The 20,568-nt window shown below is 43.4% G+C and overlaps 1 protein-coding gene across 3 annotated transcripts in view; it reads right to left on the bottom strand.

The window, feature by feature from the left end:
• LOC139366854 (membrane-bound transcription factor peptidase, site 2) overlaps nt 1–20,568 on the bottom strand; it is a 71,696-nt gene that overhangs the window by 20,919 nt on the left and 30,209 nt on the right. For all 3 annotated transcript variants that reach the window (XM_071104541.1, XM_071104543.1, XM_071104542.1), the window contains 4 exons: nt 15,653–15,780; nt 14,906–15,024; nt 14,380–14,560; nt 13,796–13,887 (listed from right to left, as the gene is read on the bottom strand). In XM_071104541.1, the coding sequence (XP_070960642.1) occupies nt 13,796–13,887; nt 14,380–14,560; nt 14,906–15,024; nt 15,653–15,780 (520 nt within the window). The remainder of the gene's footprint in view (nt 1–13,795; nt 13,888–14,379; nt 14,561–14,905; nt 15,025–15,652; nt 15,781–20,568) is intronic.

The raw sequence follows: 20,568 nt of genomic DNA, 5'->3' as shown, positions 1-20,568 counted from the left end.
AGCAAGCTCTTCCATCAGCAACTGTATCTTATCATTTCTAGCGACCTGCGTGCCAGTTATGATTTTCATGGAACAGTATTATTTCAACTATAATAACATCTTTGTCAAAATCACTGTCGTGGTTAAGCTAAATTAAATCTAAATGAAAATGATAAATGTAAAAGCTAAAATGTATAATTTGAGCTAACCTTTTTCCTAACCTTCCAATCGGCTCATTCATCCCCCTCCTCTCCCCTGTAACTATTCCCCAGGTCGTCGTTGTAAATGAGAATGTGTTCTCAGTCAACTTACCTGGAAAAACAGAGATAAATAAAAGTATAAAATAAAGACCAAATTCTCCAAACCTGCTACGCAAGAGTACATTCCAGTCATAGCTGTAGTCCACCAAGTGAGAACCCTATGCATGGTCTATATTATCACCTATAGTCTAGCTAAATAAAGGTTCAATTATTACTATTATTTCTTTTAAATCACCTATAGTCCAACAAGCAGCATAGTGGCTATAAATACATGGGCTGAAGCATGGGGTTGCCCATCTGCATTTACACTACTGGACACCCGAGACATGGACTGTTCTCCATGATCCCGCCCGGCAGGCGGTACCGGTACATCAAGGCTCTCACAAACAGACTCCTAAACAGCTTCTATCACCTGGTCATAAGATACAGGACAGTTTTGCTAGCACAGACTGGAATATGTTCCGGGATTCTTCCGATGGCATTGAGGAGTACACCACATCAGTCACTGGCTTCACCAATAAGTACATCGATGACATCATCCCCAAAGTGACTGTACGTACATACCCCAACCAGAAACCATGGATTACAGGCAACATCCGCACTGAGCTAAAGGGCAGAGCTGCTGCCTTCAAGGAGCAGGACTCTAATCCAGACGCTTTTAAGAAATCCCGCTACACCCTCAGACGAACCATCAAACAGGCAAAGCGCCAATACAAGACTAAGATTGAATGGTACTGCATCGGCTCCGACGCTCGTCAGATGTGGCAGGGCCTGCAAACAATTACAGACTACAAAAAGGGAAGCACAGCCACGAGCTGCCCAGTGACACAAGCCTACCAGACGAGCTAAATCCCTTCTATGCTCGCTTCGAGGCAAGCAACACTGAGGCATGCATGAGAGCATTAGCTGTTCTGGACGACTGGGTGATCATACTCTCCGTAGCCGACATGAGTAATGCCGCGGGGCCAGACAGATTACCAGGACGGGTGCTCCGGACATGTGCTGACCAACTGGCAGGTGTCTTCACTGACATTTTCAACATGTCCCTGATTGAGTCTGTAATACCAACATGTTTCAAGCAGACCACCATAGTCCCTGTGCCCACTAAGGTAACCTGACTAGATGACTACAGACCCATAGCCATGAAGTGCTTTGAAAGGCTGGTCATTGCTCACATTAACACCATTATCCCAGAAACCCTAGACCCACTCCAATTCACATACCGCCCCAACAGATCCACAGATGATGCAATCTCTATCTCACTCCACACTGCCCTTTCCCACCTGGACAAAAGGAACACCTACATGAGAATGCTGTTCATTGAATACAGCTCAGCATTCAACACCATATGTGCCAGCAAAGCTCATCACTAAGTTAAGGACCCTGGGACTTAACACCTCCCTCTGCAACTGGATCCTGGACATCCTGACAGGCCGCCCCCCCCCAGGTGGTGAGGGCAGGAAACAATACACCAGCCACGCTGATGCTCAACACTGGAGCCCCTCAGGGGTGCTTGCTCAGTTCCCTCCTGTACTCCCTGTTCATCCACGACTGCATGGCCAGGCACAACTCCAACACCATTGTGTACCACAACAGTGGTAAGTCTGATCACTGACAATGACGAGACAGCCTATGAGGAGGTCAGAGACTTGGCCGAGTGGTGCCAGAATAACAACCTATCCCTCAACGTGATCAAGACAAAGGAGATGATTGTGGACTACAGGAAAAGCAGGCCCAAGCATGATCCCATTCTCATCGACGGGGCTGTAGTAGAGCAGGTTGAGAGCTTCCAAGCTCTTTGGTGTCCACATCACCAACAAACTAGGATGGTCCAAACACACCAAGACAGTCGTGAAGAGGGCACGACTAAGCCTATTCCTCCCCAGGAGACTGAAATGATTTGGCATGGGTCCTCCGATCCTCAAAATGTTCTACAGCTGCACCATTGAGAGCATCCTGACTGGGAGCATCACCGCCTGGTATGGCAACTGTTTGGCCTCCGACCGCAAGGCACTACAGAGGGTAGTGCGTACGACCCAGTACATCACTGGGGCCAAGCTTCGTGCCATCCAGGACATCTTATACCAGGCGGTGTCAGAGGAAGGCCCTAAAAATTGCCAAAGACTCCAGCCACCCTAGTCATAGACTGTTATCTCTGCTACCGCACAGCAAGCGGTACCGGAGCGCCAAGTCTAGGTCCAAAACAGCTTTTACCCCAGAGCCATAAGACAACTGAACAGCTAATCAAATGGCTACCTGGACTATTTGCATTGACCCCCCCCCTTCTTTTAGGCTACTGCTATTCATTATCACTTCCCCCTAACTACATGTACATATTACCTTGTACCCCCGCACATTGACTCAGTACCGGTACCCCCTGTACATAGCCTCCACATTGACTCAGTACCGGTACCCCCTGTATACAGCCTCCACATTGACTCAGTACCAGTACCCCCCTGTACATAGCCTCCACATTGACTCAGTACCGGTACCCCCCTGTATATAGCCTCCACATTGACTCAGTACCGGTACCCCTGTACATAGCCTCCACATTGACTCAGTACCGGTACCCCCTGTACATAGCCTCCACATTGACTCAGTACCGGTAACCCTGTACATAGCCTCCACATTGACTCAGTACCGGTACCCCCCTGTATATAGCCTCCACATTGACTCAGTACCGGTACCCCCCTGTACATAGCCTTGTTATTGTACTGTGTTACTTTTGTTTATTTGGTAAATATTCTTTCTTGAACTACATTGTTGGTTAAGAGCTTGTAAGTAAGCATTTCATGGTAAGGTCTACACCGGTTGTATTCGGTGTATGTGACAAATAAAGTTTGATTCGATTTGACACAGACCTGTATATACAACCACTCCAGTACCCCTGCATATTGAATAAGGTACTGACACTGACCTGTATATACAGTACCAGTCAAAAGTTTGGAAACACCTAGTCATTCCAGAGTTTCTTACTTTTTTTCCCTTCTGCATTGTAGAATAATATTGAAGAAATCAAAACTATGAAATAACACATATGGAATCATGTAGTAACCAAAAAAAGTGTTAAACAAATCAAAATATATTTTATATTTGAGATTCTTCAAATAGCCACCCTTTGCCTTGATGACAGCGTTGCACATTATTGGCATTCTCTCAACCAGCTTCATGATGTGTTCACCTGGAATGCATTTCAATGAACAGGTGTGCCTTGTTAAAAGTTAATGTGTGGAATTTCTTTCCTTCTTAATGCGTTTGAGCCAATCAGTTGTGTTGTGACAAGGTAGGGGTGGTATACAGAAGATAGCCCTATTTGGTAAAAGACCAAGTCCATATTATGGCAAGAACAGCTCAAATAAGCAAAGCGAAACGACAGTCCATCATTATTATTATTATTATTATTATTATTATATCTATATTATTATCAATATTATTAATATATTATTATTATCCATATTACTATCTATATTATCAGTATCTATATTATTATCAATATTATCATTATCTATATTATCATATATATTATTAATATTATTATTATCTATATTACTATCTATATTATTATCATTATCAATATTATCATTATCTATATTATTATTATCAATATTATGATTTATCTTATGATTATTATCTGTATTATTATCATGGTAAGACTTTCATTGTACTGTTTTAAACCTGCTATATCCTGTGCCCTAACCCTGTGCACGTGATGAATAAACTTTGAAAAGGCCAGATTTTTTATAATAATAATGAATTATAATGACAAAGTATTATTAATCATCTGAAAAGTGTTTTTCCCGCAATTGCATTAAGAATTGTTGTGCATTGACGGCTTCAGGCCTGGAAGTATGTGATTTTAGGGGCAAGGCCTTTTGCCCTTCAAGAGGTGCCCAATCTACTAGGGAATCCAGGCCTTCTGCGAGGACACCGAGCCATTAACAAATAGCCAATTAAAATGATTCAAAACCGAAAAACTCCAGATATTTTGTTAAGACAAATGTATAGGTGTAGGTTATATGCATATTGGCTACAGCCTCATGTCCACACCGATGCTGACATGAGGGAGGCACCAGAAAATATACTTTAAAAATATAAAGTATATATACAAAAGTATGTGGACACCAGTTCAAATTCATGGATTTGGCCAGTTCAGCCACACCCGTTGCTGACAGGTGTATAAAATTGAGCACACAGCCAAGAAAGCTCCATAGACAAACAGTGACAGTAGAATGGCCTTACTGAAGAGCTCGGTGACTTTCAAAGTGGCACCGTCATAGGATGCCCCGTTTCTAACAAGTCAGTTCGTCAAATTTCTGCCCTGCTAGAGATGCCCCGGTCAACTGTAAGTGCTGTTATTGTGAAGTGGAAACCTCTAGGAGCAACAACTGCTCAGCCGTGAAGTGGTAGGACACACAAGCTCACAGAACGGGACCGCCGAGTGCTGAAGGGCGTAGAGCGTAAAAAACGCCTGTCCTCAGCTGCAACACTCACTACCAAGATCCAAACTGCATCTGGAAGCAACGTCTGCACAATAACTGTTCGTCAGGAGCTTCATGAAATGGGTTTCCATGGCCAGCAATGCCAAGCATCGGCTGAAGTGGTGTAAAGCTCGCCACCAATGGACTCTAGAGCAGTGGAAGCACGTTCTTTGGAGTGATGAATCACGCTTCACCACATCAGGCAGTCTGATGAACGAATCTGGGTTTGGAGGATGCCAGGAGAATGCTACCTGCCCAAATGCAGAGTGCCAACTGTAAAGTTTGGTGGAGGAGGAATAATGGTCTGGGTCTGTTTTTCATGGTTCAGACTAGGCCCCTTAGTTCCAATGAAAGGAAATCTTAACGCTACAGCATACAATGACATTCTAGATGATTCTGACTTCCAACTTTATGACAACAGTTTGGGGAAGGCCCTTTCCTGTTTCAGCATGACAATACCCCGGAGACAAAGTGAGGTCCATACAGAAATGGTTTGTTAAGATCAGTGTGGAAGAATTTGACTGGCCTGCAGAGCTCTGACCTCAATCCCATCGAACACCTTTCGGATGAATTTGAACGCCGACTGCGAGCCAGGTATAATTGCCCAACATCAGGGCCTGACCTCATTAATGCTCGTGGCTAAATGGAAGCAAGTCCCCGCAGCAATGTTCCAACAAGCCTTACCAGAAGAGTGGATTTTGGAATGAGATGTTCGACGAGCAGGTGTCTACATACTTTTGGTCATGTAGTGTATATTGGCTAAATGCCAGTTATGATTGACTAATATAAATGTAGGATCATTTTAATATCGACATAGGCCTACTCGAGGCACGGTTCGTTCTGATAGGAGAGAAAGGTCAGTGCCTGTTGCAACATCCCCCACCTTGCGATTTGAGTGGAGGCAGTCAGCATTTTGAAGCTATGTAACAATACACGCAATTGTTTGAAACATTTTATGCATGTCTTACCTTGTTTCAAAAAGCCAAAATCCGACCATAGAAATTGTGGGAATAATACTGAACAAAAAATATAAAAGCAACATGCGACAATTTAAAAGATTTTACTGAGTTACAGTTTATATAAGGAAATCAGTCAATTGAAATAAATTCATTAGGCACTAACCTATGGATTTCACATGACTGGGCAGGGGTGCACCGGGTGGGCCTGGAAGGGCATAGGCCCACCCTCTTGGGAGCCAGGCCTAGCCAATCAGAATGAGTTTTTCCCCACAAAAGGGCTTTAATACAGACAGAAATACTCGTCAGTTTCATCAACTATCCGGATGGCTGGTCTCACACAATCCCGCAGGTGAAGAAGCCAGAGGTCCTGGGCTGTCGTGGTTACACGTGGTCTGCGGTTGTGAGGCCCGGTTGGACGTACTGCCAAATTCTCTAAAACGACGGTGGAGCCGGCCTATAGAGAAATTAACATTAAATTATCTGGCAACAGCTCTGAGGGACATTCCTGCAGTCAGCATGCCAAACAAAGGCAACCTCCCTCAAAAGTTGAGACATCTTTGCACATTTTAGAGAGTGGCCTTTTATTGTCCCTAGCACAAGGTGCATCTGTGATAATGATCATGCTGTTTAATCAGCTTCTTGATATACCACACCTGTCAGGTGGATGGATTATCTTGGCAAAGGAGAAATGCTCAGTAACAGGGATGTAAACAAATTTGTGCACAAAAGTTGAGTGAAATAATATTTTTGTGCATACATTTCTGGGGACTTTTAATTCAGCTCATGGAACATGAGGCCAATACATTACATGTTGCGTTTATATTTTTGTTCAGTATATATAAACACTTCCTCATTGGCCATTGAAACCAGCATTTATCTCATGTTCTATTGGTTTTCAAATCAACATTTTTTTTCATTGTCCAGTAGCCAAAGGCATTACTACCCAGTCATATTATCAACCTTAGATCTACCCTCTTTCTACATTTCTAATTAATATTTTCATCTCTGTCACATGGAACTGCTCGTATGTGCATTGAGCTCTTGAGAACAGTGTTTTCAGGATAATTGCATTTCGGAACATTCGCACGTCTACTGCCGTGTGCACATTTCTGCGCTTATAATGTGAAGAAATAATAGTTTATCAACATGTTAAGCTAAACGTTCTGATCTGTACTATTAGCCTCATTGCTTCTGAAAGTCTTTTTGATGTGCAGTGGTTGTATGAATTTAAAAAAAATCTATTGTCCCACAACTGTCCCAGAGTCTGTTTGGAATATTTATTTCTTGCATAGAACAAGCTGACCAGTAGAATAGGTCAACTTTATTAGGCCTACTACAGGGGATAGAAGATTGACATAGGATAGTGACTTTGCTGTTTGAGAAAAAGTAAATGTGGTAACATATATAATAATATTGAATAATACAGTAAATTATCTTCAAAGCCTCGGAATTTAATAAGGACGCACACAGGTGCATTAGTGATGTGCAGTTGGCAAACGATTCTTCTTTTTTTTAACAACTATTTTTAATGACTCGAGAGTCATGATTTGTTTTTCTGAGCGACTCGTTCATTTTAGTCTTTCGTTTGACCTGCTAGTGCTGGCTCCAATGAGTCCTACAGCAGGATTAATACATGCTCCTAGTGATGGGAAGTTAAGGTTAGGAAAAGGGTTTGGGTTAGCTTAAATGCACACGATTGTCAAGAGAAAACTGATTACTACTCTTTGCTCTGGGCAAAGGACGAACACAGTTCACCAGAACCCTGCTGAAATGTTAGTCAAAAGCAGGAATAGCAAAGGTGCAACCGGTACAGCCCAGTTCGGTTAGTCACAACATCCTGTTTCAAATCAGACCAGAAGAAGTTAAGCAAGACATGGTCATACATCTTGTTGAGCCCAAGATGGCCTGCCATACTACCATCGTGAGCCAACCTCTATCTCTTGTTGAAGTGCAATTGGAATGACAATTTGAGATACACTGGGACATTCGTCCTGCCCAGAAGTGTTGCTAGAACGCCATTTCCTCATTAGAACACCATCTCTGTCAAAGAATCCCCCCACGAACTTCATCAAACTCCTTCTCTGGCCATTACTTAGCAGAAAAAGGGGAGAGGGAAACATATTTACTAGACATTGAAGTGTCAGCTGTAGGGAGCCTCTCTTCCTTCAGCGGTTCTACAAACTCGCTCACCTTTGGGGTTTGCAAAGGAGAGGTCAACTCAGGAGGTTTACTGAAATCAGGATCACCCATAAACGTCTCAGACAGATCGACCATGGTGGGATCGCTGACATCCTCAACACTAGACTTGCTTCCGGTGGCTTTCTTAGACATGCCGCGTGTAACGGCACATGCTGGGATCACGTTAGTAGAGGTCGGCCGATTAATAAGGGACAATTTCAAGTTTTCATAACAACCGGTAATCTGCATTTTTGGACACCGTTTATGGATGATTATATTGCATTCCAGAAGGAAACTGCGTGGCAGGCTGACCACCTGATACGCGAGTGCAGCAAGGAGCCAAGGTAAGTTGCTAGCTAGCATTAAACTAATCTTATAAAAAAACAATACACATTCATTAGTTAACTACACATAGTTGATGAAATTACTAGGTTAACTAGCTTGTCCTGCGTTGCATATAATCAATGCGGTGCCTGTTAATTTATCATCGAATCACAGCCTACTTCAACTTCGCGTCCGTGAAAAAAGCACAATCGTTGCACGAATGTACCTAACCATAAACATCCAATGCCTTTCTTAAAATCAGAAGTATATATTTTTAAACCTGCATATTTAGTTAAAAGAAATTCATGTTAGCAGGCAAATGATTCTGAGCTATTATCCACTGTAAAAAAACACTGCTATTGCTTTTAAATATGTTGTTGACCTAAAATGTTAAATGTAGAGATTCAGATGATTTAGTGTTGAGGATTAACTAGGGAAATTGTGTCACTTCTCTTGCATTCATTGCACGCAGTCAGGGTATATGCAGCAGTTTGGGCCAACTGGCTCTTTGCGAACTAATTTGCCAGAATTTTACATAATTATGACATAACATTGAAGGTTGTACAATGTAACAGCAATATTTAGACTGATGGATGCCACCCGTTAGATAAAATACGGAACGGTTCCGTATTTCACTGAAAGAATAAACGTTTTGTTTTCGAAACAATAGGTCATTAATATGGTCAAATCCGGAAACTGAGGCTTGTATTTCTGTGTGTTTATTATAACTAAGTCTATGATTTGATATTTGATAGAGCAGTCTGACTGAGCAGTGGTAGGCAGCAGCAGGATCGTAAGCGTTCATTCAAACTTTACTGCATTTGCCAGCAGCTCTTAGGAATGTTTGATGTACAGGGCTGTTTATGACTTGTTTATGACAAGCCTATCAACTCCTGAGATTAGGCTGGCAATACTAAAGTGCCTATTAGAACATCCAATAGTCAAAGATATATGAAATGCAAATGGTATAAGAGAGAACTAGTCGACGCGTCATAATTCCTATTATAACTGCAACCTAATATTTCTTTGATGGGAATGTTGTAGAACTGGGGATATTGAACCACCAGCTTTCATATGTTCTGAGTACGGAACTTAAACGTTAACTTTTTTACATGGCACATATTGCACTTTTACTTTCTTCTCCAACACTGTTTTTGCATTATTTAAACCAAATTGAGCATGTTTCAATATTTATTTCAGACTAAATTGATTTTATTTATATATTATATTAAGTTCAAATAAAACTGTTCATTGTTCATTCAGTATTGTTGTAATTGTCATTACAAATAAATAAATATTCAAATAATAAATATCCAGACTATTTTTTTTTTTTTTAATATACAAATATATATATCTATTTTTACAATGAATTAATAAAATTAGCCGATTTTGGTCCTCCAATAAATCGGTTTCGGCGTTGAAAAATCATAAACAGTCGACACGCTAGGGTTCTGATAACCCATCAAGTTCCTCTACTCTGGGTTTCTTACAAACAACAAGATTTGACACGAACTTCCCTCCAGCCAAATCGTTTCCGAAAATGAATGAGACCCCCCCCTTCACTGTTAGAAAATGACTGATACCTTGCAGTAGGAGGTGACTTATCTTGATTGCTTTTTGCGTAGGGATAACTACTGGGTGCCTTGTTACGTGAAAGTAGTTTTGTGTGTCAACACAAACTCATCTGCAAGAACTGCAGCTCTCTCGCAATTTTTTAACTACTTGAGAAGTATGAGTGTCTTTAAATCCTCAAGGTCCTTGACCTCTTGAGAACACCAAACACTGATCAAAAAGACATGCTAATTCTCTTGCGAACTCAACGTGGCTTTGTGATTGTTTTTCATAATTTACGGAACAATTGTCTGTAAACCTCTGACTCGTAAATGCAAAGGATAGCAAGTTTAACAGTGTCATAATCTGAAATGTGGCCAAGAGCTAAAGCAGATTCCACTTTCTGAACTTTTTCCACAAGAACACTTTGGAGGACGTGGCAATCCGCTCAAACACTAAAATATACATCCACCTCCTTCTCCATGAAAGGCAGTACAAGCCAGCTGTTCTGATCAAGATCAAACTCTGTTGAGGGTGCAGGATGGCCTGACTGGATTCAGAGTGCTTCCAGATCCATCTCTTTAAATCGAAAGGCATGTGAATGTTCTTCTTGTTCTAGTGTGGCTGCACGTTTCCTTTCCTTGTGCTCCAGTTCTAGTTTCTGTTGTTTCCATTTTGCCTTTAGTTCTCTCTCTCTCAGTTGCACATCTATGAGGTATACTCTACCACCCATAGGACCCTTTCCATCATCAACCCTCTATGGGGTGTACTCTTACCACCTGTAGAACCCTTTCCATCCTCCTCCCTCTATGGGGTGTACTCTACCACCCGTAGGACCCTTTCCATCATCCTCCCTCTATGGGGTGTACTCTTACCACCTGTAGAACCCTTTCCATCCTCCTCCCTCAATGGGGTGTACTCTACCACCTGTAGAACCCTTTCCATCATCCTCCCTCTATGGGGTGTACTCTACCACCTGTAGAACCCTTTCCATCCTCCTCCCTCTATGGGGTGTACTCTACCACCCGTAGGACCCTTTCCATCATCCTCCCTCTATGGGGTATACTCTACCACCTGTAGAACCCTTTCCATCATCCTCCCTCTATGGGGTGTACTCTACCACCTGTAGAACCCTTTCCATCCTCCTCCCTCTATGGGGTATACTCTACCACCTGTAGAACCCTTTCCATCATCCTTCCTCTATGGAAGGATGTCCTCCTACACCAAAGCAGTAAAGACTAACTCCTTGACTACTGCTTTCTAGTCAGCACCTGCAACTTTGATATCATAATGCTTTGCAATGACAAGCAGATTCACCTTCATACATTTATCAAGCATCTCCCATGTAGTTTTTCACAAATGCTTCCAACTTAAAGTCCATGTTTTGTTTTATTTTCTAAGTGTTTATGCAAGATGATTCTACCCGTCTTGTAACCAACCCCTCAAGGTGGATGTCAGTGACAAACTCGACCACAAAAGTGTATTTTGAACACTCAAATATCTGAGCATAGCAGAGCTTCAGAGTAGGTGATTAGAGATATTAACATACTAAATGGGAAACAATTCCCGGATGAGCCCCCATTTTGTTACGTTCCCCAACAAGAAAACCAAATAATGTCACTCAAACAGAAGGGGGAAATAATAAAGAGTCACTGACAAACCAAAACTAAACAGGTGGGGTTCTAGGAGGGGTTCTGAAAGACACTCATACAGTTGACTAGTAGCAACAACTGGAACTTAAGACACCCACCATGAGAGCCCACTAAATTTGCCCACTAAGAGGCAAACAAAAGAATAACCCATACCAACTTAAAGACAGGAAGCAAACCAAAAAGGTGGAGCAAAACAAAAAACAGGGAAGATCAGATATAGGATTGTTTTTCTAGAAATCAAATAGGAGCCAACTAAAGATGTTGACCCTCCACCTCTCTCAAGGAAACTGGAGCACTGGGCCAGCCAATAGAAACCTGTGATAGCACAGGTGAAACACCTTCTGACTAAAGAGATGGACAAGCCAGTACAGGTGTAACACCTACTGACTAAAGAGATGGACAAGCCAGTACAGGTGAAACACCTACTGACTAAAGAGATGGACAAGCCAGTACAGGTGTAACACCTACTGACTAAAGAGATGGACAAGCCAGTACAGGTGAAACCCCCTACTGACTAAAGAGATGGACAAGCCAGTACAGGTGTAACACCTTCTGACTAAAGAGATGGACAAGCCAGTACAGGTGTAACACCTACTGACTAAAGAGATGGACAAGCCAGTACAGGTGAAACCCCCTACTGACTAAAGAGATGGACAAGCCAGTACAGGTGAAACCCCCTACTGACTAAAGAGATGGACAAGCCAGTACAGGTGAAACCCCCTACTGACTAAAGAGATGGACAAGCCAGTACAGGTGTAACACCTACTGACTAAAGAGATGGACAAGCCAGTACAGGTGAAACACCTACTGACTAAAGAGATGGACAAGCCAGTACAGGTGAAACACCTACTGACTAAAGAGATGGACAAGCCAGTACAGGTGTAACACCTACTGACTAAAGAGATGGACAAGCCAGTACAGGTGTAACACCAACTGACTAAAGAGATGGACAAGCCAGTACAGGTGTAACACCTACTGACTAAAGAGATGGACAAGCCAGTACAGGTGAAACCCCTACTGACTAAAGAGATGGACAAGCCAGTACAGGTGAAACCCCTACTGACTAAAGAGATGGACAAGCCAGTACAGGTGAAACACCTTCTGACTAAAGAGATGGACAAGCCAGTACAGGTGAAACACCTACTGACTAAAGAGATGGACAAGCCAGTACAGGTGTAACACCTACTGACTAAAGAGATGGACAAGCCAGTACAGGTGTAACACCTACTGACTAAAGAGATGGACAAGCCAGTACAGGTGTAACACCTACTGACTAAAGAGATGGACAAGCCAGTACAGGTGTAACACCTTCTGACTAAAGAGATGGACAAGCCAGTACAGGTGTAACACCTACTGACTAAAGAGATGGTCAAGCCAGCACATTTACTGACTAATGAGGTGACACCAATCGGTGTGCTAAAGGTCAAACCTCAAAACATAAATGGAAAAACCAAAACCTGTAAGAGAAGGGAATTATAATATTATATTCTGCCCAAGGGCACAACGGCAACTTTGGCAGCAAGGAATGGATTTGGATTTTATTGCGGAAACGACCTCTCCAGAATCCTAATGACAGAAAACCGTTGCAGTGACGGGACTTTAACCCCTACAGACATCCCCTGATGGACATATTTATAGCCGAGGTCTACCTCTGTGTGTAATCAGGCCAGGTAGCTGAGGTCTACCTCTGTGTGTAATCAGGCCAGGTAGCCGAGGTCTACCTCTGTGTGTAATCAGGCCAGGTAGCCGAGGTCTACCTCTGTGTGTAATCAGGCCAGGTAGCCGAGGTCTACCTCTATGTGTTACACCCAGCAGCATTGCCGTTCTTGACACAAACCGGTGCGCCTGGCACCTACTACCAAACCCAGTTCAAAGGCACTTCAATATTTTGTCTTGCCCATTCATCCTCTGAATGACACACATACACAATCCATGTCTCAATTATCTCTAAGCTTAAAAATCATTATTTAACCTGCCTCCTCCCGTTCATCTACACTGATTGAAATGGATTTAACAAGTGACATCAATAAGGGATCATAGCTTTCACCTGGTCAGTCTGTCATGGAAAAAGCAGGGTTTCATAATGTTTTGTACTCAGTGTATGTAATGGAGAATTGATAGACTACCAATCAAAGGGTAAACAATTCACACAATGAAGTTATGAAATAATGAATGAGCACGAATTGGCGGGAGAACGTGCATTCTGGAGCCCCGCCTTCTGAGTCTTAATCCCGTTCCTATTGGACTGTACCATACCTGCAGCCTCCTCAAAGGATTTGTCTACTGAGAGGGGAACGGCTCAAACTGGTGTCACATATATTTGCGACCGCTCGACAAACAGGCTATCAACCAAACAATCGAGCAGTCAACTAAATGGGGTCAGCCTTATGTGTGTGTCTGTTTGTGTGTCTCACCTCCTTCTCCTGTAGTTTGGTGTAGGAGAAGCAAAGATCAGTCAGACTGTTGTTACTGCAGCATTCTATGGAAGTATCCAACCTCCTGTAAACTACAGGGAGAGATCAGACTGTTGTTACTGCAGCATTCTATAGAAGTATCCAACCTCCTGTAAACTACAGGGAGAGATCAGACTGTTGTTACTGCAGCATTCTATAGAAGTATCCAACCTCCTGTAAACTACAGGGAGAGATCAGACTGTTGTCACTGCAGCATTCTATAGAAGTATCCAACCTCCTGTAAACTACAGGGAGAGAGGGAGAGGACAGAGACAAAGAGAGGAAGAGGAGAGTGAGAGGAGAGAGTGAAGCATTAGTAACATTGGTGTGTGTGTACCTCGACCGTGGGCCCAGCTGGGATGCAGGGTGTGTGTTGGGACACAGTATTCAGTCTGAGATGTGTGTGTGTGTGTGTGTGTGTGTGTACCTCGACCATGGGCCCTGCATTCAGTCCGAGATGTGTGTGTGTGTGTGTGTGTGTGTGTGTGTACCTCGACCGTGGGCCCAGCATTCAGTCTGAGATGTGTGTGTGTGTGTGTGTGTACCTCGACCATGGGCCCAGCTGGGTTGCAGGGTGTGTGTTGGGACACAGTATCCAGTCTGAGGTGTGTGAGTGTGGATTGTGAGACAGGAGTTCCAGTCCTCTACTGTTCTGACATCACAATCCTCCAGCCCGGTCACCATGTCACCTATTGACAGACCTCTAGGACCGTCTGCAGGAGAGCCCTGACACACACACACACACATACAGAGAGAGAGGTAACAATCTAGTGTTTGTTAACTTACAAGAGGGCTAAACCAGTTTGTTCACACAAACACACTAGAGCTGGGACAATAAACTGAAAATGATCGACACGGGAATTTAGCTGATATCGTTCATTATAAGTAGCCTATACTAGAGAAATGTCAAGTTTGAAATGAAATACGTTTGTTAATCTGGGGGATTGTTAATGGGACAAATGATGTCTTCAGTCGTAGTAGTTCAAAGGTGCACATTCATGTTAGAAACGTAGCGTTCTATTCATCATTATCGTATCAATTCAGCTCTTCACACTACTGTCCCACACTAACCTGCACCACCTCGGTGACGAGGGCTCCAGCCCCAGTGTAGTAAACAGGAAACAGGAAGACAGGCAACAGGAAGAGGAAACACAATGCTGCTACACACAGCACAAAGTTATGCCACACCCCTAGAGAGAGAGAGAGAGAGAGAGACAGAGAGAGAGAGAGACAGAGAGAGAGAGAGACAGAGAGAGAGACAGAGAGAGACAGAGAGAGACACAGAGAGAGAGACAGAGACAGAGAGAGACAAAGACACAGAGAGCGAGACAGAGAGCGAGACAGAGAGCGAGACAGAGAGCGAGACAGAGAGCGAGACAGAGAGCGAGACAGAGAGCGAGACAGAGAGCGAGACAGAGAGCGAGACAGAGAGCGAGACAGAGAGCGAGACAGAGAGCGAGACAGAGAGAGAGAGAGACAGAGAGAGAGACAGAGAGAGAGAGAGAGAGAGAGACAGAGATGCGAGTTTTGAAGATGGTTAGTTAAAACGTGTTCACCGTTAGAGTGGTATCTTCAAATCAAATCAAATTTTATTTGTCACATACACATGGTTAGCAGATGTTAATGCGAGTGTAGCGAAATGCTTGTGCTTCTAGTTCCGACAATGCAGTAATAACCAACAAGTGATCACCTGCCAAGTGGTCGAACAGATTTGATTCAACATGAACAGAAAACAATGGACGATGTTCTGGTTAGAGGACCCAATAGTACACACGCTCTCTTAGTTGAGGTGTGTGTCTGAATGTGTGAGAATCTTACCTGCACAGAAGATGCGTAGCTGTTGGGCAGGTGAGATGAGGTTGAGGTGTGTGGTGAAGAGATCTACAAAAGCTCCGGGATACACCACGAACACAAACACACCGAAACCATTCACACGTACCTGCTCCCTACACACACACACACACACACACACACACACACACTTTCTATTTTAAAGGTTCCATTTTTTCATGTGTACAACATCTAAAAACCTGCATCACAATACTGAGAAAGTTTACATTTCTAAAATGAGGTGTTTTTTGAAGAAATGAAATATATTTTTTCCCAGAGCTCCCGTACTCCACAACAACGATGAGGAAATGAATCGCTGGTTGGAGTAGGTGAAAGTTAAATCGATTTTTTTTTTTATCCTTAAACATTTGAATTATTTTATTTGCTATGTGAAGTGATGGTCAGAAAAGCATGGTCCAGTTAGTGACTCAGTTCAGTCACAGCATGGTCAGAGTTAGTGACTCAGTTCAGTTACAGCATGGTCCAGTTAGTGACTCAGTTCAGTCACAGCATGGTCCAGTTAGTGACTCACTCAGTTCAGTCACAGCATGGTCAGAGTTAGTGACTAAGTTCAGTCACAGCATGGTCAGAGTTAGTGACTCAGTTCAGTTACAGCATCATTAGTTACTCAATTCAGTTACAGCATGGTCCAGTTAGTGACTCAGTTCAGTTACAGCATGGTCAGAGTAAGTGACTCTGTTCAGTCACAGCATGGTCAGAGTTAGTGACTCAGTTCAGTTACAGCATGGTCCAGTTAGTGACTCAGTTCAGTCACAGCATGGTCAGAGTTAGTGACTCAGTTCAGTCACAGCATGGTCCAGTTAGTGACTCACTCAGTTCAGTTACAGCATGGTCAGAGTTAGTGACTCAGTTCAGTTACAGCATGGTCCAGTTAGTGACTCAGTTCAGTCACAGCATGGTCAGAGTTAGTGACTCAGTTCAGTCACAGCATGGTCCAGTTAGTGACTCAGTTCAGTCACAGCATGGTCAGAGTTAGTGACTCAGTTCAGTTACAGCATGGTCAGAGTTAGTGACTCAGTTCAGTTACAGCATGGTCAGAGTTAGTGACTCAGTTCAGTTACAGCATGGTCCAGGTAGTGACTCAGTTCAGGTACAGCATGGTCCAGGTAGTGACTCAGTTCAGTCACAGCATGGTCCAGTTAGTGACTCAGTTCAGTCACAGCATGGTCAGAGTTAGTGACTCAGTTCAGTTACAGCATGGTCAGAGTTAGTGACTCAGTTCAGTTACAGCATGGTCCAGGTAGTGACTCAGTTCAGTTACAGCATGGTCCAGTTAGTGACTCAGTTCAGTTACAGCATGGTCCAGTTAGTGACTCAGTTCAGATACAGCATGGTCCAGTTAGTGACTCAGTTCATTCACAGCATGGTCCAGTTAGTGACTCAGTTCAGATACAGCATGGTCAGAGTTAGTGACTCAGTTCAGCTACAGCATGGTCAGAGTTAGTGACTCAGTTCAGTTACAGCATGGTCCAGTTAGTGACTCAGTTCAGTTAAAGCATGGACCAGTTAGTGACTCAGTTCAGTTACAGCATGGCCAGAATTAGTGACTCAGTTCAGTTACAGCTTGGTCCAGTTAGTGACTCAGTTCAGTCACAGCATGGCCAGAATGAGTGACTCAGTTCAGTTACAGCATGGTCCAGTTAGTGACTCAGTTCAGATACAGCATGGTCCAGTTAGTGACTCAGTTCAGATACAGCATGGTCCAGTTAGTGACTAGTTAAGTCACAGCATCAGTTAGTGACTCAGTTCAGTACAGCATGGTCAGAGTAAGTGACAGCATGGTCAGTAAGTGACTCAGTTCAGTTACAGCATCATTAGTTACTCAATTCAGTTACAGCATGGTCCAGTTAGTGACTCAGTTCAGTTACAGCATGGTCAGAGTAAGTGACTCTGTTCAGTCACAGCATGGTCGGAGTTAGTGACTCAGTTCAGTTACAGCATCATCATTAGTGACTCAATTCAGTTACAGCATGGTCCAGTTAGTGACTCACTCAGTTCAGTTACAGCATGGTCAGAGTTAGTGACTCAGTTAAGTTACAGCATGGTCGGAGTTAGTGACTCAGTTCAGTCACAGCATGGTCAGAGTTAGTGACTCAGTTCAGTCACAGCATGGTCCAGTTAGTGACTCAGTTCAGTCACAGCATGGTCAGAGTTAGTGACTCAGTTCAGTTACAGCATGGTCAGAGTTAGTGACTCAGTTCAGTTACAGCATGGTCAGAGTTAGTGACTCAGTTCAGTTACAGCATGGTCCAGGTAGTGACTCAGTTCAGTTACAGCATGGTCAGAGTTAGTGACTCAGTTCAGTTACAGCATGGTCAGAGTTAGTGACTCAGTTCAGTTACAGCATGGTCCAGGTAGTGACTCAGTTCAGTTACAGCATGGTCCAGGTAGTGACTCAGTTCAGTCACAGCATGGTCCAGTTAGTGACTCAGTTCAGTCACAGCATGGTCAGAGTTAGTGACTCAGTTCAGTTACAGCATGGTCAGAGTTAGTGACTCAGTTCAGTTACAGCATGGTCCAGGTAGTGACTCAGTTCAGTTACAGCATGGTCCAGTTAGTGACTCAGTTCAGTTACAGCATGGTCCAGTTAGTGACTCAGTTCAGATACAGCATGGTCCAGTTAGTGACTCAGTTCAGTCACAGCATGGTCCAGTTAGTGACTCAGTTCAGATACAGCATGGTCAGAGTTAGTGACTCAGTTCAGCTACAGCATGGTCAGAGTTAGTGACTCAGTTCAGTTACAGCATGGTCCAGTTAGTGACTCAGTTCAGTTAAAGCATGGACCAGTTAGTGACTCAGTTCAGTTACAGCATGGCCAGAATTAGTGACTCAGTTCAGTTACAGCTTGGTCCAGTTAGTGACTCAGTTCAGTCACAGCATGGCCAGAATGAGTGACTCAGTTCAGTTACAGCATGGTCCAGTTAGTGACTCAGTTCAGATACAGCATGGTCCAGTTAGTGACTCAGTTCAGATACAGCATGGTCCAGTTAGTGACTAAGTTAAGTCACAGCATGGTCCAGTTAGTGACTCACTCAGTTCAGTTACAGCATGGTCAGAGTTAGTGACTCAGTCCAGATACAGCATGGTCAGAGTAAGTGACTCAGTTCAGTTACAGCATCATTAGTTACTCAATTCAGTTACAGCATGGTCCAGTTAGTGACTCAGTTCAGTTACAGCATGGTCAGAGTAAGTGACTCTGTTCAGTCACAGCATGGTCGGAGTTAGTGACTCAGTTCAGTTACAGCATCATCATTAGTGACTCAATTCAGTTACAGCATGGTCCAGTTAGTGACTCACTCAGTTCAGTTACAGCATGGTCAGAGTTAGTGACTCAGTTAAGTTACAGCATGGTCGGAGTTAGTGACTCAGTTCAGTTACAGCATGGTCCAGGTAGTGACTCAGTTCAGTCACAGCATGGTCCAGATAGTGACTCAGTTCAGTTACAGCATGGTCCAGTTAGTGACTCAGTTCAGTCACAGCGTGGTCCAGTTAGTGACTCACTCAGTTCAGTCACAGCATGGTCAGAGTTAGTGACTAAGTTCAGTCACAGCATGGTCCAGTTAGTCACTCAGTTCAGTTAATGCATCATCATCATTAGTTACTCAATTCAGTTACAGCATGGTCTTTACAGCAAAATCTTTATACTCTCTTTGGATAATTCATTCCAATCATTTAAAAGTTAGTGACTCACTCAGTTCAGTTACAGCATGGTCAGAGTTAGTGACTCAGTTAAGTTACAGCATGGTCGGAGTTAGTGACTCAGTTCAGTCACAGCATGGTCAGAGTTAGTGACTCAGTTCAGTCACAGCATGGTCCAGTTAGTGACTCAGTTCAGTCACAGCATGGTCAGAGTTAGTGACTCAGTTCAGTTACAGCATGGTCAGAGTTAGTGACTCAGTTCAGTTACAGCATGGTCAGAGTTAGTGACTCAGTTCAGTTACAGCATGGTCCAGGTAGTGACTCAGTTCAGTTACAGCATGGTCAGAGTTAGTGACTCAGTTCAGTTACAGCATGGTCAGAGTTAGTGACTCAGTTCAGTTACAGCATGGTCCAGGTAGTGACTCAGTTCAGTTACAGCATGGTCCAGGTAGTGACTCAGTTCAGTCACAGCATGGTCCAGTTAGTGACTCAGTTCAGTCACAGCATGGTCAGAGTTAGTGACTCAGTTCAGTTACAGCATGGTCAGAGTTAGTGACTCAGTTCAGTTACAGCATGGTCCAGGTAGTGACTCAGTTCAGTTACAGCATGGTCCAGTTAGTGACTCAGTTCAGTTACAGCATGGTCCAGTTAGTGACTCAGTTCAGATACAGCATGGTCCAGTTAGTGACTCAGTTCAGTCACAGCATGGTCCAGTTAGTGACTCAGTTCAGATACAGCATGGTCAGAGTTAGTGACTCAGTTCAGCTACAGCATGGTTAGAGTTAGTGACTCAGTTCAGTTACAGCATGGTCCAGTTAGTGACTCAGTTCAGTTAAAGCATGGACCAGTTAGTGACTCAGTTCAGTTACAGCATGGCCAGAATTAGTGACTCAGTTCAGTTACAGCTTGGTCCAGTTAGTGACTCAGTTCAGTCACAGCATGGCCAGAATGAGTGACTCAGTTCAGTTACAGCATGGTCCAGTTAGTGACTCAGTTCAGATACAGCATGGTCCAGTTAGTGACTCAGTTCAGATACAGCATGGTCCAGTTAGTGACTAAGTTAAGTCACAGCATGGTCCAGTTAGTGACTCACTCAGTTCAGTTACAGCATGGTCAGAGTTAGTGACTCAGTCCAGATACAGCATGGTCAGAGTAAGTGACTCAGTTCAGTTACAGCATCATTAGTTACTCAATTCAGTTACAGCATGGTCCAGTTAGTGACTCAGTTCAGTTACAGCATGGTC

This window comes from Oncorhynchus clarkii, chromosome 15, assembly GCF_045791955.1.
Source record: "Oncorhynchus clarkii lewisi isolate Uvic-CL-2024 chromosome 15, UVic_Ocla_1.0, whole genome shotgun sequence".
Lineage (NCBI taxonomy): Eukaryota > Metazoa > Chordata > Actinopteri > Salmoniformes > Salmonidae > Oncorhynchus > Oncorhynchus clarkii.
Note: the sequence above shows the minus strand (reverse complement) of the source record. Positions and strands in the feature narration are given on the sequence as shown.